Source organism: Pristis pectinata, chromosome 5, assembly GCF_009764475.1.
Source record: "Pristis pectinata isolate sPriPec2 chromosome 5, sPriPec2.1.pri, whole genome shotgun sequence".
NCBI lineage: Eukaryota > Metazoa > Chordata > Chondrichthyes > Rhinopristiformes > Pristidae > Pristis > Pristis pectinata.
In genome coordinates this window covers 26,087,002-26,114,885 of record NC_067409.1, presented here as the reverse complement: position 1 = coordinate 26,114,885, position 27,884 = coordinate 26,087,002, and the positions used below count along the sequence as shown (strand labels likewise).

The following is a 27,884-nucleotide window of genomic DNA, read 5'->3' as shown; positions in this document are numbered from 1 at the left end:
CAAGCCCTGCCACAACCGATGCCTGATCTGGGACTCTTACTTTGAACCAGTATTGTCTCTTAGCATTCCTGATAGCTTTCCACAGGTTGCATCTCAATTTCTTGTAAAGGTCAGCGTCATCTGATTTGAATGCAGCAGTCCTCAACTTCAGTAAGGAGTGGATCTCCCAGTTCATCCATGGTTTCAGGTTTGGGAACACCCACATTGTTCTCTTTGGTACACAGTCCTCAACACACTTGCTGATAAAAGTCTGTGATGGTGGCAACACACTCATCTAGGCTGCCAGCTGAGTCTTTGAACATGGACCAGTCCACTGACTCAAAGCAGTCGTGAAGAAGCTCATCTATTTCCTCAGACCAGCAGTGCATGACTCTGGAATCTAGGATGCAGGAATCTAGATGAAAAACACTGTGAAGCTGGAGGAACTCAGCAGGCCAGACAGCATCCTTGGAGAAAAGCAGGCAGTCAACATTTGGGTCAGGGCCCAAAACGTTGACCACCTGCTTTCCTCCACAGATGCTGCCTGGCTTGCTGAGTTCCTCCAGCTTTACTATTTTCCAACATGCTTATATTAAGCAGTAGTTTGTCAGTATCATCAGTTATTCTTACTGAATAATTCAGATTATAAAAATAATTCCCAACAGAAGCAAGCACACAGTTTGCACTTTTTCCAAAATCTTTTAGGCTACTTTTGTTCCGGATGCATTCAGCTTACAAGATAGTACAGGTTTTAAGCTCCATTGTTGAAACACAAGTCCTGACTTTTCAGTTCCTTCACACACTGAACCAGCAGTTTAATAAGTAGATTGTGCAAAATGACCTCTTCTATTTGGGAACCGCAAACATACAATCCAGCTCAGAAGGTGAGATGCATCTTTTACAATTCATACTCTCCCACACCACATTTTGTTCTGTTCACCAACTTAAATATTAATTACAGCCCAGACACAAGTATGCCACCCACTACATATTATACTATTACCAATCTAGACTAAGCAGGAAATTAGAGATTCTGTAGCATTTTGCATCAGTAAGGTAAATTAATTATTGAAGTGGCAATCTGTAAATTCAATTTAAGACAGTAATTAAATCACATCGATGTCAGTTCACTTACAATTTTTGAAATATGAAAACATTACAAATGGCACTGGTAGCAAATGTTCTTACCAAATCACATCCATGATCATCAATTAATAAACAAATTAGTCTCATTACTGGCAGAAGATATCAGGGCCATCATTTCTTCTTATGATCACTGGCAAAAATATAGCCAAGTATAAAATATGGAAGACTATTTATATTTCCCCCCCCCCACTCGAAATAGCTACCAGTGAAAAATGTCCATATTTTTATTTTTTCTAAATGTACATTTTATTCATAAAATCTGCAAATATAATATAACGCATCACCATTCGCAACACATCATTTCATTTGCTTACAATGCTTATATTATATCAGCACAATGTTATTTATTCTTTCATATGTATTCCATGATCAATTGGTTCAACATTTTTCATCCTGCAAACATAGGTTCCCATCCCTCAGTGTACAGTGGCAAAAGGGCCTTAAACCATATAGCCTGTGTTGGCTGCACCAAACTTCAGAATACAGCAGTCTACAACATTCAGTTGCAGATAAGTCCCCACCAAAAAGACAGCAATTTACAGCAAGACCTAAATGGTCTTTCAGTAAATTAATATATCTTCCAGCAGTAGTTGATGTTTGTCCTCAATGCATCCCCAGGGACACCCCAAACAGCAGGGCTGTTTCATTTCTGATCAAGATAAACCTCAAGAATCAGTGCACACCTTTCCAGACCTTCTTGACAAACACACATTCCAGAAGGTTGAAGACACCATCAACTCCATCTCAGCTGCCTCAAGGGCAGCATGAAGGGGTGTTGAGACTCCAGCTGTGCATGAAGGAAAACACTTTCCAAATATCAGCCAAGCAAGTTCTTGGTGCTTGTCTGAAAGTTATAGTCATAAGGCATTCTTCCAAAAAGCTGACAATTTGTTCAGGGAAATAAGCATGCTGACTGTGGCTTGAAGTTCCTCAAATTATTCAAAAAGTGATGAAAACAACATTACAAGACTGTTATACAAACATAACAGTTTCCAATCCTTGCTCAGTTAACCTTTCTGTCAAGCTCGATGTGCGGGCACAGCTGTCAGCGGGCTAAGGAAAAGTAACGTTTCCCACATTTACGGTTTCTGATTGATAAACAGTGCTCTATGAGCGCCTGAGTATCAGGAGGCAATAAGGACATTTCGGATGCTCCCAATGCAGAACCCAAACTTGCCAAACTCATTTACTTGCCAAGGAGTAGACTGATCAAAATACAAAACCACTGGGCTCCTTGGATTATTGACACCCATAATATAGTTTATCAATTCTGAAATTGCAGATTACCTTTTTTATTCCTGAAATCTACTTCTAAAGTTTGTATTACTGCATTCTGTAATAAGATAACATTAAATTTTTGAAGAGATATTGTGTTGAACAAGATTTTACTGCATTTCTTGATACATTTTTAGTGCAGTCTCAAAAAGACAGTCAATATTACCAAGATTTAACATGTTCATTTATTTTTTTCTTTAGTGGTAAAATTCAAAATTTAATTAAATTTTAGGATCTTTAACCCAACCGTGTCTCCTTATCTGTCTGCTAAAGCTTCCATATGAATCATTATAATACTACAAGATAATAAGTTTCCAAAATCAGCAAGCTTTTGGAAAGCTGTTCACATCACTAACTTTCTTGTTTCTTTGACAGTTTACTGTCTTTTTTTAAACATTTTTTAAACTTTTGTTATTTTACTTTTTTTTAAAATGTATTTTCCCTCTATTTTGCTCTTATTTATTTATATATGACTTTTACACTGAATTAAACAATGTATTTCATGTATAATTTTGCAAAAAATTTAATACACAAATTTACTCTTCCTAGTTTAAACTGCCTAGGAACTGGATTTCACCTTTTTGTTGCACTATAACATTGTTAAGTGTAGTGTAAGCAGCAAATTAGATGTTCAGAAATTGAGATTAGGTCTGCTGGGAGGAAGTCAGTAGCATCTAATATGATTACCACTGGAAGTGCCCAGGGGAATCTCACATCTGGCACAATTTCTCCCAGAAATGATCGCAAACACAATTTACTTCAAGTTAAATGAATTCCGAATAACAGCATGAAAAGCATGCTATAGCATACAATGTATGTATGTAAAGATGGACAATTAAACAACTATTAAGGCAGTAGCTCCAAATATCCCCAAACTCAAAGAAGCGGAGCCCAGCACACAAGTGCCAAAGATATGGCTGAAGTAATTGCATCCATACTCAGCAAGAAACACCATAGTGGATCTTTCCCAGATTCCTCCCAAGATTCTCAACATCACAGAAGTCAACTGATATTTGATTATTTCCATTTGATATCAAGAAACAGCCAAGAACACTTGATACAGCAAAGGATATATGGGACTACATCCTAGGTACCGTACTGAAAGTTTGTGCTATGAGTTGATGAAATCTCTAACCAAATTGCTCAGGACAGTTGCAACTCTGGCATCTACCTGACAATGTGGGAAAACTGCCTGAATGTTCTGTTCACAAAAAGCAGTCTACTCTCAATCATCAGCAAAGTACTATCAAATAGCATTTAGTCACCAATAACATACTCACCAATACCCAGTTTGGGTTTTGACAGGACCACTTGGTTCTAGACCACAAAGCTTTGGTGCACCATTTAGAAATGCACTTCAATTCAGCAATACACTAAAGCTTCCTCATCAAGCCTCAACCAAAGACAGCAGGTGATTAAGTGATTGACTGAGTCTGCTCAGGGTGCTCCCAGCTCTACTCACTGGACCCAATGCCCAATTGCCATGGCTCCATGGAGAGTGAAAGCACACAGCAGAAGATGCCTGCAGCCCCACAGCAGCTGCCCAATCCCTCCCCATCCATCCTGCCAGTCTCTCACACATTTGTTGCCTGTTCGTATCTACAGGCTGACTGCAAGTCAGCTGTTCAAAACCTGGGGAGGAAATTGCACCTACATATTGTCTCAAAAAAAACCCATCTTGGACACACTTAGCAAACTCCACCCATCTAAGCCACTTGCACTAAGGCAATCCCGATCAATATTCGGAAAATTAAAATCCTTCACTACTATAGCCCTATTGTTTCTACACATTTTTGTGGAATGCTAAAGAGAAAGACATGTTGCACTTTTGATAAAGAAGGACATCACAGGAGTGTGTAGAGAGGTTATCTGAAACTTCTATACCCCAGAACATTAAGCTGCCAGTCTGCAATAGTATCATAATTCCATGCATTGATCCATGCTCCAAGGTCATCTGACTTGCTCATGAAGTTCCTTAAAGTAAAATTATTTGAGCCAACCAGTCCACCACAATGCTCTCTATCTGCACGTGTCTGCTTTGCCCACTTGACTTGCTTGTGTTACGGACTCAGTGAAAGTCCCTTTAAGATAGAGAGTGTGTGTTTGTGTGTGTGGGGCGTGCTTACGTCGATAGAAGATAAAGGACGTAATGACATTGTTGAAGAAGTTAGAAGAAGGAGAGAGAGAGAGAGAGAAGGGAGAGAGACACCAGCCTGCTAGTTTCTCTATCGATGGATGAGAAACAATAACTGTGTCTGCCACTGAAATCCATGTATGGAAGTTGGAAGTAATCCGGTGGAGTTCACTTTGTTGCTGACCTGTAGAAGGAAACAGGTATTTGTGTGTGTGGACGACCACGATTCGGATGCTTTTCGGGGTGAGGAAGTCACTACCAAGTAAACACTGAAGTGTCGTTTGGGTTCCATTGTGGAACATTTGGATTTCGTATTTACTCTCTCTATGTTTCTCTACATCTACGTCTTATCTTCAGACAATGGTGGTTGTTGAAGAAGCCCTTGCTCATGTTTCACCTTATGGCTTGCGGAACTGAACTTTAAGAACCATTCCGGAACTGGGAGTTTTTGGACTTTGCCACACACACACACACACGAAGAGTTTAGTTTTGGGGTTAACGTTCGAGGTTTAACATTTTTGAATTCTAACATACTAACATTTTTACTTTTATTTTATGTATTATCATAAGTAGTGATTAATAAAATAGTTGTTAAACACTGAATCATGCTCAGTGTGGTTCTTTTGTTGCTGGTTCGTGACACTTGGTTTATTCTCTACATTCAGGTCAATCTCCCCACCTGCCACAGAGGTTTCCAAGCAACTCCCCCCCCCCCCACCACCTCCCACCAAATATAGTTTAAACCCACCAGAGAAGAGAGAGTAAACCTCACTGCAAGGGTACTGGTGCGCTTCCAGTTTAGGTGTAATCTGCTCTTCTTGTGCAGGTCCCACCTGCCCCAGAAGTGATCCCAATGGTCCAAGTACCTAAAACCCTCCTTCCTGCACCAGCTCTTCAGACACGCATTTTTGGTCCTATCCTATTTTTACCCTCACTAGCATGTGGCACAGTGAGTGATCCTAAGATTACAACCCAAGAGGTCCTGTTTTTATTTAGCTATATTAACAGGAGTCACAAGAGACTGCAGATGCTGGAATCTCGAGCATCACACAATATGTTGGAAGAACTCAGGATCAGGCAGCATCTGTGGAGGGAAATGGACAGTCAATATTTCAGGTTGAGACCCTTCATCTAGACTTAAAGATAAAGGGGAGATAGGCAGCATAAGGAGGTTACGGGAAGGGGTGGAGTAAGAGCTGGCAAGCAATCGATGGATCCAGATGAGGAGGGGTGATAGGCAGATGGAGGAGGGAAGAGTGGAAACTCTCTGTTCCTATCAGTTTCCATCTGCAGCCCTTTGTTGGCTCCACCTATCGCCACCCAGCCTGTCGCCATTTCCACTCTTCCCTCCTCCATCTGGGAAACTCCACTCAGCTAGAGAGATGGTGTGATCCACAATGTCAAAGTCTGGAGACAGGTTATGAAGGATATGGAGATATAATGCATCACGATCACTGTTAAAAAAGAACCATCAACCCCAAGACCTCTCCCAGAAAAGCAGAGGAGGAAATATGGCATTGCATTTAGCACATATTGCACATCAAGGGTCAAAGGCCTGTTCTTGTGCTGTTCTATGTTCTAATCTTCGTCTGTCTACCCAGTACTGCTTGATGTCAACATATTGCAGTCTCCCAGTGCTCTTAGGAAAATTAATGGGTCCTGGTGTACAACTTTTCAGCCAATGGTGGTAGATTCATCCTCTGCAAGTGGCACTATCTTAGTCAGTCGCCACTTCAGCTAATACACCGCCTGAAGTCTACGAGATTGCAGGTAATGAGAAAAATAACTGCTTGGACTGGGGGAAGTGATGGGCAATTAGAAAACAATCCTAAATGAGGGCAAGATGGGCAGTCTCAGTCTTCAAGACAGCAAGAAGCTGGCAGCTTGAAAGAGGCAGGAAGCTGAGTTGGGGGAAAAGGGAGGACAGCAAGGAAAGCAAGATGGAAAAAGCTAAAATGGGAGGAGTTGAGGAAAGAGGCAGGAAGACAAGAGGAGGGGGACTAAGAGGAGGGGGAGGCAGAAGTAAAGAGATTCAGGGGGTAGGAGGAGGGGTCTGAGAAAAGATCTGGATGGGGAAATTACATGGGAGGAGAGGGGCCAAGAACAAAAGGTGTGGTTATGCTTGTACTTACACATACGTGTGTGGTAAGTCTGCAAAGCAGTGCCTGGCCTTCCTTCAACCAACTTGGATTTTCTAGCCATGGACCAAAACCTTGCTCTCTGAAGTGACTGACCAATGGCCAACCTACATTAAAAGAATTCATACACAGGCATCTTCCACTCCTTAGAACTGGAATAGAATCAAGGCATCCTTCAAGAGTCAGACTGCCAAAGAGGCAGAACGAGACACGGGATAAGACTATGGATGGTATTTAAAGTTGGTGGTTTCAAAAGAGAAGGGGCTAGTAATTACGGAGAAAGATAGTCATGTCAGCTAACATGGGGATCAAGCTGCATTATGGAGGAGCTGACTACAAATGTGGTCAAGATATCAGGTAGTAGAAAAGGCAGGAAGATGTGAACTCTTTCTGGCAAGCCAGGAGAAGGTGAAGGAACTTAGAGAAATGATGGGAAACGACTTAGTGACAAAAAAATCCATCAGCTCTGCACACTTTTAATAAGCAAGGGTGAAAAGAGGATTTCCAAAATTAATTTGTAGTAACTAAATAAAAACAGAATTATGATCCTACTATAAGAAGGAGCAGGTCTGAAAGAACAGAATTAAGCCAGATCTGATGATAAATGACCAGTGGTCTGCTGCAGGGATTGGTGCTGGGTTGTACTGGTGCTAGGTGCTGGATTGTTGGTTGTCATATATAAATAAATTTATATACATATTAATGATTTGGATAAGCAGGTAGTATGATTACTAACTTTGCAGATGACACCAAAATTGGTGGTGCGGCAGACAGTGAGAGAGGTTATCTAAGGCCACAACAGGATCTAGACCAAGTGGGAAAGGGAACCAAGAAGTGGCAGATGAAATTTAACTTGGACAAGTGTGAAGTGATGCATTTTGGGAAGTTAAACCAGGGTAGGACATACACAGCAAATGACAGGGATTTGGGGAATGTTATAGAACAGTGAGACCTAGGGATACAATACATCATTCCCCAATAATGGTGACACAGGTAGACAAGGTTGTGAAGAAGGCATATGGCAAATTTGTCTTCATTGGACAGGCCAATGAGCATAAAAGTTGGGACATCATGTTATAGCTGTTCAAGCCATTGGTGAGACCACACCTGGAATACTGTGCACATTTCTGGTCACCATACTATAGGAAGAATGTAATTAAGCTCAAGGGGATGGAGAAAGGATTCACAAGGATGTTGCCAGGACTGGAGGGCTTTGCGCTATGAGGAGAGACTGGTTAAAACTGGGATTGTTTCCCCAGAGCAGAGGATGATAAGGCGTGATCTCATGGAGGTTTATACTATCATGAGGGGCATAGATAAGGTGGCTGGATTGTCACAGTCTTTTTCCCAGTTTAGTTCTGTCTAAAACTAGAGGCATAGGTTTAAGGTGAGAGGGAGAAAGATCTCAAGGGGACCTCAGGCAAGTTTTCCCCACACAGACTGGTGGGTATATGGAATGAGCTGCCAGAGGAAGTGGTAGAGGCTGGTACAATTACAATGTTTATAAGACATTTGGACAGGTAAATAAATAGATAGGAGAGATTTAGAGGGATATGGGCCAAATGCAAGCAAATGTGACTAGCTCAAGAAGATACCTTGATCAGCATGGATAAGCTAGGACAAAGGGCCTGCATCCGTGCTATATAACTCTGACTCTAAATGGTTAAACCAATTGCACTCGACCCTTTTGTATTTGAATTGATGCTGGAAACATCAGGGGAATGAGTAGCATAGAAGAGTTAGAATTTTATTCTGATGACAGAGTTAAAAAAGATTAACATCTCCAGAAACAGTACAATAAATGGAAGAGCCAAGGACAGAATGAACATAGTTGTAAATGAAGATTTTATTAACCTACAGAAGAATTATGCTGCAGTGTAAACTAATACATTATTTTGCAGCTCCTCGGTGTGCTGTAAAATTAAATATGTTTGCAGAAATGCAAAAATAAAACCCACAAATCCATGAAGTGATTTAAGCAAGAAAAGCAACTGAAGGCTTGGCGAGAGATCAGGACAAAACATATTTTCAAAATCTGAAGCACTCGTCAGGGCGCAGTTTTCAGAAGAATTTCCTTTTGATTACAAGCAGTTACTTGTCTAGTGCAGCTACATTAGATATATCTAAAGTATGGTGTTATGGAGGTTAGTCAGGAGACAATTTCCTTGAATACACTTTAAATTTTGCTACCATTTTCAAATCACACAAATGTTGGTCCTAAAACATTAAAAAGGAATCCTATTATATAAATTATGGATACTTTGCAGAACTTCAACTATGTAACAGCAAATTTCATTTGGGCTCCTCCAACATCAGCTATGGCAGTGTTGCAAAAGAGTACTTTGGTTGCTCATTTGTGTGCTTATATACTGAATGGTATCAGGTTGTTGAAATGCAACAGGCAACTCTTCATAAATTTGTACAGCACAGAAAGAGACACAGTTTGGCCCCATTCTGAGCCCAATTCTGTCCATGCAACACTGCTCCCCAACCCAAGGGCACTGGAGGTTATTTGCAGCTCTCCTATAGATATCAATTAATTTCACACAGCAAATGAGAAATCAGTTGTGTAGCTCAGCTAATAGTGTACAATTTTTCTGAACCAGTGGATCCTATTTTAACAGATTAGAAAGCTAACCTACAAGAATGAACCAGGTAATAACTTTCTACTTTTATGTTTTTGTACATCTAAACTAAATTATGCTTTCACTTTTCATTTTAAGTGGTTTCAATGAAAGATAACAGAAAACAGTGAGCATATTATTACATTTAGGTCTTTGCCAATTCTTAGCTTAAAGTGCCTCTCACCAAGATGTTCATTCTGCATTCAAATTGCATAATTTTACCTTCAATTTGGGGGGAAAATACATTCGCATGACTCAATATAAAAAAAAGCTAGAAATACTGAAGCCAGTCAAGCAGCATCTGTAGAGAATAGATAATGATTCACATTAAAGTACACTCCTTTAATCACAATATCAGGAGTGTGATGGAATAATGTACTTGCTTGGGCAAGTACAGTGTAGCACTGTATGGATAAAGTAGCGTGCGTGAGATAGCCTCTCCATTCATTTCCTCCACTACCAGCAATCATCTGCAAAATGTACTGCAGTTGCTTGTCAAGATGATACCAACTCCCAACAATAAACGTTGGTATTGCCAGCAATACCATCCCTTAAATGAATTTAGATAAACTCACAAATCTGTAATTGGTTCTTAAGCCCAAGATCTCCCATACACAAAATACTAAATATTAGCAATTAAGGATTTCAGGATGCAAGTTTAGTGCATCTTGGGATGCAACCTACAAGGGGTGCCTCAAGATAGCTGGAGTCCATGTAAATCTGAAGTAAACGTGCAAAGAAATGGTGAAGTGTCACAAAACTGTACATTTATGGGCACACATTAAATGACTCATCCTGTGATTTATTGTACCAACTACTCAATTTAAGTTAAAATGGAAAAAAATCCAAGTTATAATATTCATTTTTAAAAGTTAACATTTGAAGTTCATTGTCCGATGTATTTAAATAGTTGCTGCTGTGTTCCTCTATGACTCATGTTTGAAAAACACTGCTTTCTCATAATGTTGACTGCATTTATACAGATTTGTATTTTGTTGCTAAAAATTTACTACACACACATTCTTACTCTGTGACCATTATATAATCTTATGTACATATACAAGCTTTTAATTGCAGAAGAAATTGCCAGAACTACAGAAATCAGTCAGTGGCTACAGAAAAAGTTATTATACATCAGTTATCTTTCATTAGCATATAAAATAAATATAACAAGTTTGAAATATGCAGAGCATGGAAAGTGCAAAGAAAAAAGTCAATATGCAAAAGAATGGAAAGCAAGTAGAATTAAATGACAAAAGAGATTATGATGCAATGGAATAAAGGTAATGGGATATTAAAAAGAGCAAAGATGAGCTAAAGGTGTTGTTAACATGAAGAGCAAAGTTATATGAAATTATCTAAATAACGAATCCAAAAGGCTATAATGTGCCTAATCAAAAGACAAGATATTCCTTCTTCAGCTTCAAAAGTCTGAGGTTGATGTCAGAAATGCCAGAGTGAGTTTCTGCTCTCAGGATGAGGTTTTCCATGCTAGTATTTCTGAAATGTCCTCCTTTCAGGAAAAGTGGCTTCCCCTCTATCATAGTTAATGAAGCTGTCACTTGCATTTCCTCCATCTCCCAGACATCTGCTCTCACCCCTCCCTCCCCCCAAAGAACAGATAGCTCCCTTGGTCCTTACCTTTAGGTCCACCAACCACCTCATGCTGCATATCATCCTTTATCATTTCCGCCAGCTGTAAAGGAATCCCACCACCAGTCATATCTTCCCTACTCTCCCCCATTCCCTGACCTGCTAATCCTTCTCCTGTGCTCTGGCACTTTCCCCTGCAAACACAGGAGGTGCAATACTTGTCCCCACATCTCCTCACTCACCACCACCAGGGACCTAAACAACCATTCCAGGTGAGGCAAAGATTTGCATGCGCCACCTCCAACCTTGGTGATGTAGAGGAGGCCACATCAAGAGCACAGAATGCAATAGACAAGACCAAGCGTTGGCTAGGTATCCTTTCTGTGAAGCAGCTGAGCTCTGTCCGAAATGGACATCTTGAGCTTCCGGTTGCTTGTTATTTCAACTCACCTTCCCATTCTCACACTAACCCGTCTGTCCTCGGCCTTCTTCACTGCCAGGGTTAAGAGGCCAAATGCAAACTAGAAGAACAACACCTCATATTCCACATGAGTAGCCTATCATCCAATGGTATGAACACTGAATTTTCCAATTTTCAGGTATCCCACATGCCATGTTCTTTTCCCACTCCTGTTGGTCTACCTAGACTCTTTCTCCCTTTGTTCATTATCCAATGCACACACCTCTCCGCCCACCCCCCATTACCTAGATTCGTTATTCTCCCCCACCTGGTTCCATCTGCCCATCGCCCACGCACCTATCCACCTGGGTTTCTTCTCCCTTGGCCTATCTTTCCTATCCTCTCCCCCACCTATTCCATCTGTCCATCATTTCTCCCTTACCTGGTTCCACCTATCACCTACCAACCCGTCTTATCCCTCCATCTCACGTCTTTATACTGCCTAAGTTTCCTCTACACCCTTAGTTCTGATGCAGGGTCTCAACATGAAATGCCAACCATCTCTTTGCCTCCACAGATGCTGCATGACCCACTGCGTTCCTCTCGAAGTTTCTTTTATGCCAGAGTACAAGTTGGGAGGAGAATTAAAGTTGCGTGGAATTGAATACAGTTAACAGTGGGGAATCCATTTTTGGACCACATGCTAGATGTGATTCAAGATTCGCAAGCCCACTCATTTAAAAGGCAATTATACACTTGCAATAAAAGGTAGGCAAGAATCAAGCAAGTTACACTATTCCCCTTTTTTGTTCTCAGCATATTGTTCATTTAGTTTGTCTCATTTACACTTCCTGGTTTGGGAATGAGTTGCAATTAAGATTTCTCTAAATTGATTAAAGAATCTGTTTGCTCCATCTGTAAAGATTTTTGATTACCGTTAGCAGGTATAGGGAGCGCAAGGTTAACAAACTTATTGATTCCCAATATACAAGTTTCAATGAAATTTGAAAGTTGTTGCCAAGTTTAAATGCAATGAATATCAAAAGCAAATGCAGCCAGCCTATAAAATGTAGGCCAATATATTATGTCCAGAAAAGCCATTTTAATTTTCAGGAGAATAATTAAAGTACTAATTTAAGGAAAGAAATATAGTTAATTTTAGCTACAAGTAATCTATTTAAGGAAAGACTTCCGAAAGTGTTGCATTTGCCTAGTACTGTATTTTATGACTTAATCCCTCGAATTACAGTGATAGAGTTAGTGGCAAGTCTGTGTTTATATGATAGTTTTGCTCCCAGGAGGCACTTTGCAATGCAACACCAAGAAAATACACTTTTCATAGAGAAATGAAACAATCACAGAATATGACAAACAACGATGCAAAGCCAGACGATCCCATACACTCATTCAATAAAAAAAAAATTTGGCTTAGTCACGGCAAACAAATGCAGAAAAACAATCCCAAACATTTCTATAGAATGCTATGCAATTAAAATGGAACTTGACATAGTAACTGCAAAACAACAACCTGCACACAACTCTCTGTCTGATTTTCTTTCAGTGTTCTAGAAGATGCAGCATCAGCTCCAATACCACAAAATGGAAACTTATTCCAGTAAGTGCTCATACCCCACTCAATGCCTCTTTGCTTCAGCATCCTAAATTTAAACTAAGGTATTCTGGGTATTAGTACAAACGATTCTCTTTCAAATTTTTAGTAAATCTTTATTATCTTAAACAGATCTACACTACAAACTAATTATTAGATCACAGGGACTATATTCATCAAAGATCAATTAAAGTAGTTCATAATAAAGTAAAATTATTGGATTACAGAACCTACAGTACTTTAGCCTTATAATCTGTAGTTTTCACAAGCAACTTAAAAAATATCCACAGTACCCAACTGGATCTGTTCTTGCAGTTCAATGACAAGGCAACATCAGAATGCTTGATCAAATCAGCAGTTAATTTGGTAATAATTTTGGATTCATCTTACATTTTGCTTTTCAGACACTCACCATATTCTACTTCTGTTTTAGGAACCTTGAATATTATTTTCTTCTAGTTTTAGGAAGCCAATTCAAAAAACAAATTTAAATATTCATTAGATTTTTAATAATTGAAGTAGTTCTAAAAGGTCGATATGGTTAGGGCCACTATGGATATGTAAAACAATGCATCATAGTAAAAATTATCCCATGGCAAAAGTGATATTTCAAATTCCAGATGCAGTCAATTTTTAATTAATCATAGAAACAGAAAAAACTTACCATAACAGAAATAACACAAGAATCCAGAAAAAGTGTTGAAGATACAAATCAATTAAAAACACTGTGGCAAAGCATTTCTCCTTGTTTCAAATAAAAAGGAAAATTACCAAAAAAAATCATCTACCCAACAGTACAAAATTCTTCCTACCTGTAGTTGCTCTGTGGAACTGCTACTGTATTCATCTCCAGATTCAGAGTCTTGATGCTTTTCTGAACTCTCTGACGCCCATTCAGATGAATGCTCATGAACCATTTTATCTACTTCAATTGCATCAAAATCCTGTGATTGCACCAGGATTCGGTTTGGATCTGTAATTCTTGAATACTGTGTTTCACTTTCACCATGTCCATGACTCTGGTTACTAACTTTGGCACTATTTTGGATTCCAGAATGTGAATGGACCATCCCTTGAACATAGTCCTCACTCTGTGTTTGGCTAGTGTTCAGATTAGTAGTCTGGTTCTCTGATGATGTTCTTCATTTGTAATTGTCCATAGAGGATTTGAAAGAGCTCATATGATCTAGTGGTTTGGAAATATTTTCATTGGACATCTGCTGTGGCTTGGCATCTGCACCTAAACTAGCAGATTTGGCTTTAACAGAACTGGGTACACGTTTCACTGGTGGCATTAATGCCTTACGAGGTAGTTCTTTAACATATTGTGCTGGAAGATAAAAAGGCTTTGAACTATCATCCTTCTTAACCTGCCACCAATCATTATTTGTCTTCTTCAATAAAATATACCTTTCACCTTGTTTTATTGAAATTTTTCTATCCTTTGCCTCATACTCATAATCATACTCCACCTCAATATACACCTGCCCCGGGATAATAGGTACATCTGGTTTTCGGTCTTTCTCAGCCATCTCAAAAACGCTCAATGAAATGGGCAGTAATCCACATGATGCGATTCCAATTGTTCACTGAAGATGGGAGAAAAAAAACAATATATAGTAATTACTAATTCACTTTTTTTGCTTATTTTTAATATACTGAAGGTCTTTATAGTATTCTGGTATTATAAATGTTATTGCAAATCTATAATCACTAGTAAACTTTAGCAGTTTAATGACAAATTTAAGAATTAACTAGAACAACAATTTAGTTACTGCCCTGGTCAGAATTAGATCAAAATAGAAAAGGTAAAACTACAGATGCTGGAATCTGAAAGAGAGATGCCGGAAGAACTCAAGTCAGGCAAAAGCAGCATCTGTGGAAACAGAAACCAATTAATGTTTCAGGTCAATGGTGATGGTCATTGATCCAAAACATTATCTGAGTTCTCTTTCCATAGACGGTGCTTGACTGGCTGTGGTGTTCTAGCATTTCTGTTTTTCTTCCAGAATTAGATCAATTCTGAATTATTGAAAGCTCTTAAACTATTCTTACTTCAACAACTTGCAATGTAATCCTCAACCAATGATGATACAAAGCCCAAAACATATTATTGAGGCAGATTTAGAAAACAAAAAGGAATAAACTAGATAAAAACCACATTATATATTAAAAAAATTAAATGATACTAGTTGTCATCTTGATTCATCAAAAACAGAAGATCAACAAAATCTTCATGGTAAGCAGATGAGAACTAAATAAAGCTGCAGATTCCTAAAACATAAATTCTTAGGAAACTAATACATTTCTAAAACTTGTTTCACATTTCAAAGCACAACGAAGTTTAGATTTTCAGATCCTGTACTAGTAAGATACTGTAAACTGGCAAATCTTACCAGAACTTTAAAAAAAAACTCTTCTGAAAATGAAGGAGCTTTACACCATGTAATGAGCAACAGTCAAATCTAACTTTTTTAAAAAATCACCGGAAATACTGCTTTAGGCCACTAACCTGCAATTAATTAATTTGTAATGTAATTTTACTTAAAAAGTATTGGCAACATTTTTAGATTTGAAATAAGAGATTAACTTTCCATTTTTGGTGGTAACCATAACCTTCAGGCCACAATACCAGTTTTGAGCTAAAGACTGGTATTGCCCACATTTAACTCAAATTGCACTAACAATAACTATAAGGAAGATTGTTGTTATTTAAATATTCTGTAAGAACTCATCAAGGTTGCATGGCACTTTTGCAATAAGTACTTAACCTAAATCCCTCTAACGGCAACCAATTGATCAGGAGTGAAGAAATTGATTAATTTCTGAAGACTGTTCATTTGCTGATAGACTTGAACAGAACCTTCAAAATATATTGGGACTTTCTGCAACACTTAAAATTTTAACACTATCAGCATTTACTCTGGAAATTCTCTGTAGACTTTCCCCAAACTGCTGTGCTACTCTATCTGCACATCTTACATGTTAGCAAGAGAAAGGGGTATTTAATCATGGCACCTTGTTAGGGGTTTCCTATGACCTACAGACGATGGGAAGTCAAGCATTAGGTACTACAGCAGTATGAAGGTATATTCTCTCCTCTAAGACCTCTAATGCCACATAAACTACACATCATGTCAGAGATACTCTGCCTCACCAATCCATCCTGAAACCTGCTGCAGTGTCAGCTACTGCACTCCCAGCCTTCAGTGAAAGTGGGTGGATACGAATCCATGAAAATTGTTTCTAATTATAAATGCTAAATTTAGAAGATGCTTGTTTTCGCACCTTGAGGCAAGTTCTAATTATAGTCATTAGCAATTAGTCAAAGCACACTAAAACCATCTTTCAAACCCATGTGCTGTATTAGCACAGTAACCAGATATCACATCTTTTCACCCCTTCAAAGAAATAATCCTCTTTAACTCTAACATTTTTAAAAACAATAACCAGAGAGAAGTAGTGAAGGCATGCAAAAGTACTGGGGCAAAGCAGAAATATAATATTCGATTATTGATGAGATAATTCCAAAGACGTACAGGTAGGTTAACATGGGTTTAAATGGGCAGCGTGGACTCATTGGTCCGGAAGGGTCTGTTACCGTGCTGTATAAATAAAGTTTTTTAAAATAATCCTCAATTAGATAATCAAGTTCCTTTCTCCTTGTCACTTTCGCAAGATGTACAATTAGGCAGAGAAACATGGCACTTGAGCAAAAATCAACAGAAAATTTCCAAAGTTACTGTTGATAGAGTTGAAATTTTAACATTTTGCCAGAATATCTTTCAGTTCTCCCCAACATTCATACAAAAAAACTTCCAAAAAAAATCTTCCTTCCAGCCACAACTAAGCGAGTCTCCACTATTTAAAGAACATACTAAGCTTAAGCTGCATATTCTTTCTAGCTCAATGCTTCAGGGGACTGCAGTAAACATCAATTCAATGTTATCGCCGGGAACTGGTTTAAGAGGATAAAATGTTGAAACAATTTAAAACTAACCCTCAGTCATAGCAAACAGAGTCATTTATCATATTCTTTGATGTAACTCATGGAGAAATATGTAGGTGCAAGGAAATGGTATCCAGAGCAAGGGAAGATCAATTCGAGTCTGTGGGAGGAGGCAAGAGAGATGATTTTTTTTTAAATATATAAAAGGAAGAAACTGTGGCACCTATCTTAAATAACCACAATGGCTCAAAAGTAAAGTGTATACAGACATGTTTAAATGTGCACAGCCAACATAAGAAGTGTTTCAGAAATTGTCATGCAGAAGGTACTGACTACATGTAAATATAAAACAGCATTACACCCCCAGAGAATAATATTAAAATTACTCATTATTATAACGGATTTTGATCAAAAAGTTTTCTAACCAGGTAATGCTATTGTAATCATGGTCTTCTATCAATCTTATAAAATGTTCTTTTGCTCACATATTGTTTACATTATGAAGATGTACCCTGTTATTATTTCTGCAGTGAAAGTGGAATTTCTATTTAGGTTTTTGAATACAATGTAAATAATTGAATTGCAAAGAACAATTGATTGGGTTGCAGACCCAAAATGTCAACCGTTTCTCTTTCCATAGAAGCTGCCTGACCTGCTGAGAATTTCCAGAATTTTGTTTTTGTTACTGATTTTCAACTACTTTACAATTTATTCATGGGCTTCAGTCATCTGCATTTTTAAATTGTGTTGATTACATAAATTTATTCTCTATGAGTTCTCTACTCTTGTTAGTTACAAGATGCAAGGTTGTCCAAATTAAATTTAGGAAACCTGTAGAAAACCACTCATGACTGTTAACAAGATATAGTTCAACTGCACCAACGTCAAGAAAATGTAGTTTACTGAGATGTTTAAACATAACCTGAAAACAATGTGTGCCAGCTTTAAAACTAGGGCTTACTGACCATATCATGCTAATTAATAGTACACAAATCATAGAACAGTATAGCACAGGAACAGGCCCTTCAGCCCACGATGTCAGTGCCAAGCATGATGCCAAATTATATTAATCTCTTTTGCACATGATCCATATCCATCCAGTCCCTGCACATTCATGTGCCTAGTTAAAAGCCTTTTGAACGCCACTATCACCACTACCATCCCTGGCAGCATGTTCCAGGCTCTTACAACTCTCTGCATAAAAAAATTCACACCACACATCCCCTTTAAACTTTCTCCCTCTCACTTTAAAGCTATGCCTTGTAGTATTCGACATTTCTACCCCGAGGAAAAGATTCTGGCTATCTACCCTATCTATGCCAGGTCTCCCCTCAGCCTCAGCCTCAGATGCTCCAGCAAGAATGATCTTAGTTTGTCCAACCTTGTTTTATAGCTAATACCCTCTAATCCAGACAGCACCCTGGTAAACCTCTTCTGCACCCTCTCCAAAGCCTCCACATCCTTCCTGTAATAGGGAAACCAGAACTGCACACAATACTCCAGGTATGGTCTAACCAAAGTTTTATACAACTGTATCATGACTTCCTGACTCTTATACTCTATGCCCCTAGTAATGAAGGCAAGCATGCCATACAGCTTCTTTACCACTCTATCTACTTGCATTGCCACTGTCACAAAAGTATGGACTTGGAAAGATCCCTCTGTACATCAATGCTGTTGAGGGTCCTGCCATTAACTGTATATTTTCCCCTTATATTTGACCTCACAAAGTGCAACACCTCACATTTGCCCAGATATGAACAAGACAATTCTGAATCCAAACTATCAAGTCACCGTGGATCCCATGCACTTTAATCTTTCTGATCAATTTACCACAAGGGACCTTGTCAAATGCCTTACTAAAGTCCATGTAGACACCATCCACCCTACCCTCAATCACTTTTGTCACTTCCTGAACAAACTCAATTTTGTAAGACGTGACCTGCCCTGCACAAAGCCATGCTGACTGTCCTTAATTAGCATGTTCTTCCAAACTTGAATAAATCCTCTCTCTAAAAATCCTCTCCTATCCCTTCCCTACCACTGATGTGAGGTTTACTGGCCTATAATTTCCTGGATTACATTTCCCTTCTTAAACAAAGGTCCAAAATTGGTTACTCTCCAGTCCTCCAGGACCTTGCCTACGGCTAAAGAGGAAACAAAGATCTGTCAAAGTCCCAGCAATCTTTGCTCTTAATAATTTGTGATAGACCCCATCAGATCCTGGGGATTTATCACCTTAATGCTCTTCATAAGACCCAACTCCATCTCCTTCTTGATGTCAAAATGCCCTAGCATATTAGAATACCCCATACCGATCTCACTATCCTTCATGTTCTCCTTAGTGAATACCAATGCAAGGTACTTACTTAGTACTTTGCCCACATCCTCTGGCTCCAAGCATAAATTCTCTCTTTATACCCTTGAGTGGTCCCACCTGCTCCTTAGTTTTTAAAACATACATAAAAAAATGCCTTTGCATTCTCTTTAATCCTTCATTTCATGGCCCCTTTTGACCCTCGTAATTCCTTGCTCGAGTTCCTCCCAGTTTAGTAGTCATTGCTTTTACTATTCAGCATTGTGACTTCAGATACGAGATGGAGGGATCAGGCTGCACTCAGGAAAGTAAGCACAGAATCGAGGCTCTCAGATCAGTGCAAGATTGAACTGAGGTTGCAGTGTCAGAGCTGTCAAACTTAGATGGCATTATGTATCTGGATAACCTGGATCCTCGACTTCCTGACCAACAGACCACAATCAGTAAGGATAGGCAGCAACACCTCTGCCACTATTATCCTCAACAAAAGGTGCCCCACAAGGATGCATCCTCAGCCTGCTACTTTACTGTCTATATACTCACGACTGTATGGCCAGATTCTGCTCCAACTCCATCTACAAATTTGCAGATGACACCACCATAGTGGGCCAAATCTCAAATAACGATGAGTCGGAGTACAGGAAAGAAATAGAATGCCCAGTGACATAGTGTCAATGACAACTTTTTACTCAGTGTCAGCAAAACAAAAAAGCTGATCATTGACTTCAGGAAGGGGGAGGTGCACATGCTCCTGTTTAAATCAATTGCGCTGAGGTCGAGGTGGTTGAGATCTTCAAGTTCCTAGATGTAAACATCACCAACCACATAGACGCCATGGCCAGGAAAGCATACCAGTGCCTCTACATCCTCAGGAGGCTAAGAAAAAAAAATCAGCATGTCCCTGTTGACCCTCACCAATTTTTACAGATGCATCACAGAAAGCATGCACCACAGCTTGGTATGGCAACTGCTCTGCCCAAGACTGCAAGAAACTGCAGAATTGTGGACACATCTCAGCACATCACAAAAACCAGTCTCCCCTCCATGAATTCTGTATACACTTCTCACTGCCTCAGTAAATCAGCCAACATAATAAAGACCCCTCCCACTCTAGACATTCTTTCCCCCCCTTCCGTCGGGCAGAAGATATAAAAGCCTGAATGCACGTACCACCAGGCTCAAGGACAGCTTCTATCCCGATGTTATAAGACTATTGAATGGACCTCTTGTAAGACAAGGTGGACTCTTTACCTCACAATCTACCTCTTCATGGCCTGCACCTTATTGTCTGCCTGCACTCCCTCTGGAACTAACACTATATTCTGCATTCTATTACTGCTTTCCCTACCTTGATGTACTGATATGATAAAATGGTCCGTATGGATGGCATACAAAACAAAGTTTTTCACTGTACCTCAGTACATTTGACAATAATAAAACAATTACCAATTATGTAAAAGAGTAAGGGGGTTCTCCCCAGAATTCCTACTCAGTCACACAAATATAATGTTCAAGCTCCATACCTGCCTTGCCCCACTCTCCCTCACCTAAACATTAACACATCCCCCTGTCATTTATTTTCCATTTTATAAATATGGCTTCCTTTTTAATGCATCTTATACTAGCCACTTCATGTAATGGCCAGTTTCATAAGCTAACCACTAATTGGATAAAAATAAACTTCTCCAGAAGTTCCTTCTGGATTTAATCAGCAACTATTTTCTGATTAAGGTATCTAGATCTGGTTTCCCCCTTACCTACCCCACCAATTCCTTCCTGATAGATGGTTTAGGAGAAAATGGAGTGGGGCGGGGGGCAGAGAGAGGAAATCAGCTGGCAACATTGGTTAAAGAAACCATCCTGGTTCAGATCAACGATTGTATGTTAAATAAATCATCAAATGAGGTATATGGGTTGAACTAAAAAACAACAGGGAAAATCAGACTGCTGGAAATGCACTATATACGAAACAGTCCAAGGGAGATAGAAGAGCAAATCTGAAAGCAAATTTCTGACAATGCAAATGCATTACAGCAGTAACAACTGAAAGTCAATGTGAAAAGGGCACAGAGCCCCTAAATTGAATTCAGAACTTATTTTTCCCTAGTAGGTAGTAACTCCAACAAGTGAGGTGCAATCTAAAAGCAAAGTACTGCAGATGCTACAAATCTGAAATAAGAGCAGAAAATATTGTAAATACTTAGCAAGTCAGATGTTGAAAAAGCAAAAAAAACTGCAGTAAAAACACAATTTGTATTTATTTTTGGGGTAATGAGGCTGGGCTGGAAAAAGTATCAGTGGAAGAGCATTTTATGGTAGTGATCAAAATTCAATTAAATTTAGCATAGTAATGGAAAAGTACAAAAATATGAATAAAGACTCTAAACCAGAATATGGTTAATTTTATAGACTGAGAATTGAATTAAAAGTAGTAAACATGGGGCAGGTATATGAATTTAACTCAGTTTCCAGCATTCAACATCAAGATTCGTTCCCACAAAAGGTAAAAGCTGGGACCGTTAAATCTAGAGTTCTATGAAGGACAAGGTGTATTTGGAAAGAAAAGGAAGCATATATATCAGCGAGAGCTTAATACATCTGAAAGCCTGGAGGAGTACAGATAGTGAAAAGATGAAACTAGAAGCGAAATTAGAAAGAGCATGAAAAAATATTAGCAACTAAAATCAATGTAAATTCAAAAACATTTTATAAATATATAAATAGCAAGTTAAGAACCAAGGAAAAATTAGGGCTTATAATACGAATAATGATCTCAATGAATACAGGTGACATCATGTTACGGCCATTCAGATAGGGGAAAGGTGCCATTACTGAATTCACAAACCACAATCCAAAAATTTGAGATATTGAATAAAATTTGCTCTTACATAATTCAAGAAAAAATAAACAATTGAGTTTTATTTTCAACTCACATTTCGTGACATATGCGCAGATGACACGGCCTCACATTATGGAAATTCACGATATGGACCATTTTCTAGGAAATGCCACCCCCATAATTGTGAAATACAGGCAGTCACCACGTTATCTCCACAAATGGGAGGGAAGAAGCCAATCTTGTAACTTTGAACAAGATAAACATAGTAAAAGGACCATTTTCCAGCTGAAAAAAAAGGATAAGTCACCAAGCCTAGAAGAAATATATTCCAGGCTGTTAAAAGAAGCAAGAGAGGAAAACACAGAGGATCTGACTATAACTTTGCAGTTCTCTATGGCTAGCAGGGTATGAGGATTGAAGGGCTGCTCAGATGTGCCTTTTTTTTTAAAATGATGTAGAGAGAGACCAAAGATTTACTGCCCAGTTAGATTAAATTGAGTGGTGAAAATATATTAGAATCCATTCTAAACAATATTATAAAGCTTCATTTGGAAAGATACAGATTAATCTGGGACAGTCAGCATAGATTTAAGGGAAAAATGTCCCACTAGCTTCATTGAATTTTGAAGTAGTAATAAGTAACCCATCTGATGTGATCTACAAGGTCCAACAAGGTAGACTGGTTAAAGAGTTGAAGCCCATGGGATCCAAGGGGGAGTAGCAACTTGGATCCAAAATAGACTCAGTGGCAGGCAGGAAACAAAGGCTATTTGAGAGATGTTTTCGTGACCATAAAGCTGTCACCAGCAGAGTTCCATAATCCTTGCTCCCTTTCTTTTCACATGCACATCAATAATTTAAAACTAAATGTTGGAGGCACAATAAAGAAGATTGTAGATGATACAAGAAGAATTGGAGGAGTTAATGGGATGCAGAGAGAATAAAAGGGAATTAGTCCAGGATTGCTGTAAATGGGCGCATGATGGTCAGTGCAGACTCAGTGGGCTGAAGGACTGGTTTCCATGCTGTACAACTCCAGAATCTCATGGTATTCAAAAAATGTGGTTAAAAAGGCATAGAGGATGCTGCTCTTTATTATCTGAGGTACAGAATACAAGAGGAAATTAATTCTAGAACTGTAAATACTAATTAGACTACAGTTTGAGTTCTGGTCACCACACTACAAGAAAGATGCAACTACACTGGAAAGGCTGCTAAAATTTACAAACACTGGACTGATAAAGTTGCAACTGTAAATTAGATGTGGTAGTGTATGTTTTTAGAACTGAAGAAAATTTGAGGGGAAGCTTAATTGAGGTGAGGTGAGGCAAGGCATATAAAATTATGAGGAACATAAATAAATAAACAGAATGCATTTATTGCCCTCAACAGGAGGGGTCAAAAACCAAAGTAGTACCCAAATTTTCAGATGACAGCAAACTTTAGAGTCTAGAACAACTGTTAACCTAACCCTGTTCATGCTGACAAGGTTGGTCAAGCCAAGACAGGTTCCTGGAAGTGACAGCTTGATCAATCAACTTGACTCTGTGGGGCTGGTTCGGCCCAGCACAGTTAGAAATATACAATGCAACGCTTCTAGTTGGCAACATGTCAGAATCCATGAAGGGAAAGGAATCATCACCCTCATCCACAACCAAAGGGCAAGGGGGAGGAAATCAGTGACCATCACACAGCTTAACTGTGGTTTACAGATTCTTTATGTTTATCTCCAACAAAGTCTGCCTTCCGATTCATCCAGATCAGACTGTCAGCCAGCAGAAAGATCTCCATCAGTCTTGTGCAACTCAGGAGTATGATTGCCCATGTACAGGACAAGGGAGTGGGCTCTTGCCTAGTCAGCTTAAACCACAAGACCTTTTTCATAACATCACACCAATACCTGACAAATCAATTGAAAGTAACTATTCCATACAGTAATCAGCAGATCAATAGGTGGGAAACAAAGTTTTCCTATCAATCATCAAGTGAGGCAACACTGCTTCCTCTCTTCTATCTCACTTGTGGATTGAATAGAGTTTTCTCAAATTCACAGGAAGGACTTGGTTATAAAAGGGGTGACAAACGCAGGCAGCAGTGACACTCAGGTCAACATTTCCCTGCACACGGACGACATCACCATTTAATGCTCAGACTCACTGTCAGCCTGCAGAATGATGTAGACTTGCAGCCTGCAGAATGATGTAGACTTGCAGCCTGTTCAAACTTGCTTCAGGGGTGGGGCACAGTGAAAGTGAGGCTGTGTTGGTCCAGCTGATCTTTTGTGCTCTTCACCAAAAGTTCCATTTACCAAAAGGCATGTGGTTCAGAAGAACTGTGGCATTCCCTTTTGATTACAGAAAAGAACTTGATCAGATGTGAGGGGCTATCAGTCCTGCTGTACTGTTGCAGTCATCTAAGACCTTGGAGTTCATTTAAAAATGGGGGGTTATGGGCTGTGTAGGAGGGAAGGGTTAGATTGATCATAGACTAGGTTTATATGGGTCAGCACAACATCGTGGGCTGAAGGGCCTGTACTGTGCTATATTGTTCTAGCTTAAATCTCAATGTTCAAAATTCCAGGGGGGTGGGGTTGAATACACCTTGTTTCTGATGTACACCTTTATGTGTGGCTGCATCAAGCTGTGTATGCAAGCACCAAACATTACTATATACTATATTACTGTCCCCGATGTTGCAAAGCATGCATTTGACCATACTACTGCAGAACATTCTTTTTAGTTGGGACATCCCAAACCACTGGCAGAACACTTTATACAGCAGAACAATTTAGATCACAAAAATCAGACAGTGTTTGCACACAAGGTCATCAGAACCCTGTAGAAAAGGGAGATGACAGATCCTATTGGGTCGTTCCCCAAGCAGACCAAGTCTCATCGCCAGAACTTTCCAACAAGCACCAAGACCTTACCTGCAGATAGTGAGAAGGGTCCTTTTGTCAGATTCTTCATCTACAGTCAGAGTATCAGCAACACCCCACCCACTCTTCTCCCATTACGGCTACACTGAAAATAAGATCCTCATCCACCTCCTTCCGGAACGCAAGTTTGCCAGAAAGATTCAGAAGAGATGCAGGGGTATTCGTCAAGGTTCAGTCCAAACAGCTGTATAAACAACTGTTCCCAGGGACACAAAAAGACAAACATCTCCTATTGCTGGAGAACTGTCAGTTTGATGAAATATGCCACCTGGCCTACCTGAAACCCACCTAGGCTTGCAGTGCAAGGTGTTGTCCATGGCCAAGTGCTGCAAACTGGCACATTCCAAGATCCAGAATAATGTGCAGTGGGATACATTGAAGGCAGGTGCAGCCACAGCAAAGGCTCTTTGAGAAAAGGACACAGTTTAAAACCCTTCTACCATTAGACATTGAGAGGCTGGTATTGGTGGTAAAAATCCATGAACTGCTTGCCCAAAGGTTCATAATGTTGCATCAACATATTTAGAATGATATGACTTTTGATGGACTTGAATACATGACCAGAATTGATATAGGAACAGCAATACACTTTCAAGTCTGGAAGACGTGCAACTTGGAAGTGGAGTTGTTCCTTTGTGCATGTTCCTCTTGCTCATCTAGGTGGTGGAGATCCAAGGTTTGGGAGGGCCTTTTTTTAAGAAATCTTAGGGACAATACAGCATAGTTTGTAGATGGCACACATGCAATTGTGGATAGAGTCATACTGTATAGTTACGGCTAAGAAAGATAGCCTTAAATATACAGAAGAGGAAAGGGCAGGGAAGTGGGCAAGGAATGCCAAATCGGCTATGATCCTATCAATCAACAGAGCATGCTCAAAGGGCTATACAACCTGCTCCTGTTCCTACTTCTTATGATCTGACACTAATCAGATATTCCCATAGTGATAGAGGTTGAGAGGACAATCCTCAAACAATTACGATCATATTCCTTCATGTTAGATAATGACATCAGCCAGTAAGTCATCTTCAGTCCTGAAGAGCCAGTGAAATTTTCCCTCTGAACCTCTGACAAAATTTCACAAGGGCTTCTTGGTACAACAGTCAAATGCTATCTTAACATCAAGGGCCGTTGGATGGATACTGATTCTATAGCTGTATTGGAACAGCTTAACTAATGCCAAGTCTGGTTATGGAACATATCTTCTGCACTAAAGCTGGCTGTTGTTGAGCCCTACAGCCTTTTTGTATCTAGTACACTCAGCCACCTACAAGGAATTCTCAATGTGAAAATGGGACCATCTCCACAAGACCATAACAGTGATCACTCCGAATATACTTGCTGACGACGTAACTAGGCCAGGCTGTGAGGGCAAGGTCAATTGGGCTTTTGCCGGGTGTGTGAAATTAGCAGAGCTCATCCTTAATTTAAAAGCAGGTTCTGATTTGCAAAGAACACTACCGAAACCACTCAAAAGCATGTTTAAAAACAAGTCCACACTGTAAAAAATTTATAGTTGTGGATGAGTCATGTAGTAACTTGCCGACCAATTCATTCCTGATCAGTGAAACACTTCCAGGTGTATTTGTACGACACGTTTTCAAAACCAATATATAAATCGTTGCGTATATACTTGGCATCCAAGTGAAAGCATGTATTCATTAACAGTGACATTCTTCAAGAAAACAGTAGACCCTAGAGCTAACACAGCCAGATCAATAAACAAAAGGATCCCGCCACCTTGGAGATGAATAAATGAGGAGGCCGAGAGAAAAATGACCAGACAATTCAGAAACGTGTGAAAGTGTAAGAGGTCATCTAGCCTGCATTTAAACCGATGTGCACATAAAATATTAAAATAAAATAACCCTAATCCCATGGAGGGCGTGGGTTGTGGCGGTGATCAATGCACGCTGGTCTGACTCGGTGACTTTGTTGATGTTTAGTTTTTACTTGCTCGGAGGGCGGCCAAGAAATAAATCTCAGGTTTCCTTGCGGTTGTCGTTTCCTCCTTCGTTTTAACCGAGGCCCCGGTCTCGGCCCCAAAAGCCGGCCTCCCCACCCACACTTAGACCGCAAAGGGAGGCGGCGACCATCGGCATCTTCGATAAATAAAACAACCAGGGGAAAGAAACACGATCCGCCGGGCAAACTTTGCATTAAAATTCGCCCTGCTCATCAAAGTTTGAGAAATTTAGAAATAACCATCACGCACCTGCTCCGGAGGATGCCTGGGGCAGCGGCCGGAGGAAAACAACACGGTTTTATCTCCCCACGAGCTGCTTTAACGTCTCGGAATTGACGGCTGCCCTACAGATTTTATTTTATATTATAAGCTTTTAATCCCTCCACAGCCGCCTCCTGGCGTCGAACAAACAAGCTCTCGCCTCGTTTCCACTCGGTGACGTTCGGTGCGCGTGCACGCCCCCGCGAGCGCGCTCGCGGCGACACCGGGGTCGCGCGCAGGTTCGCCCCCCTTCCCCTTCTCCTCCTCCTCCTCCTCCTCCTCCCGGGGGTTGAGGGGGGGGGGAAGAGACTCGGACCTCTAGCGCGTGCGCACACGCCCCCTCTCCTTCCCTCCTCCGGCTGGGCTCAGGTGCGCACACATGCGCTCGCCTTCCTGCCTCCTCCCAACCCCCCCCCCCAAAAAAAACCCCCGTCGGGTTCCGCGCGTGCGCGCTGCCATCAGGAGGGCGCGGCGGTTGCCTGGCAGCGACCCCGGGCGGCAGGAAGGACCCTGGAAGCATATGGCAGTGATGGACAAAACAAAACCTCTGGAGAGGCGCAGACTTTATGTCGGGCGGTTCTAACGAGGGATCTTCTCCCTGACACGTTAACTCTAGTTCTCTTCCTACAGGTGCGGTCTGATCTGCTGAGTATTTCGGCATTTTCTGATTTTATTTTAGCTTTCCAGCACCTGTAGTTGTTTTGATTTGCATTAAT

General features: G+C 40.0%; 1 protein-coding gene across 1 annotated transcript in view; it reads right to left on the bottom strand.

Moving 5' to 3' along the window:
• LOC127570578 (rho GTPase-activating protein 12-like) overlaps positions 1-27,488 on the bottom strand; it is a 129,113-nt gene extending 101,625 nt beyond the window's left edge. The window contains 2 exon segments of the mRNA XM_052016254.1: positions 13,711-14,487; positions 27,157-27,488. Of these exon segments, the coding sequence (XP_051872214.1) occupies positions 13,711-13,968 (258 nt within the window). The 5' untranslated portion in view covers positions 13,969-14,487; positions 27,157-27,488.
• Positions 27,489-27,884: the final 396 nt, after the last annotated feature.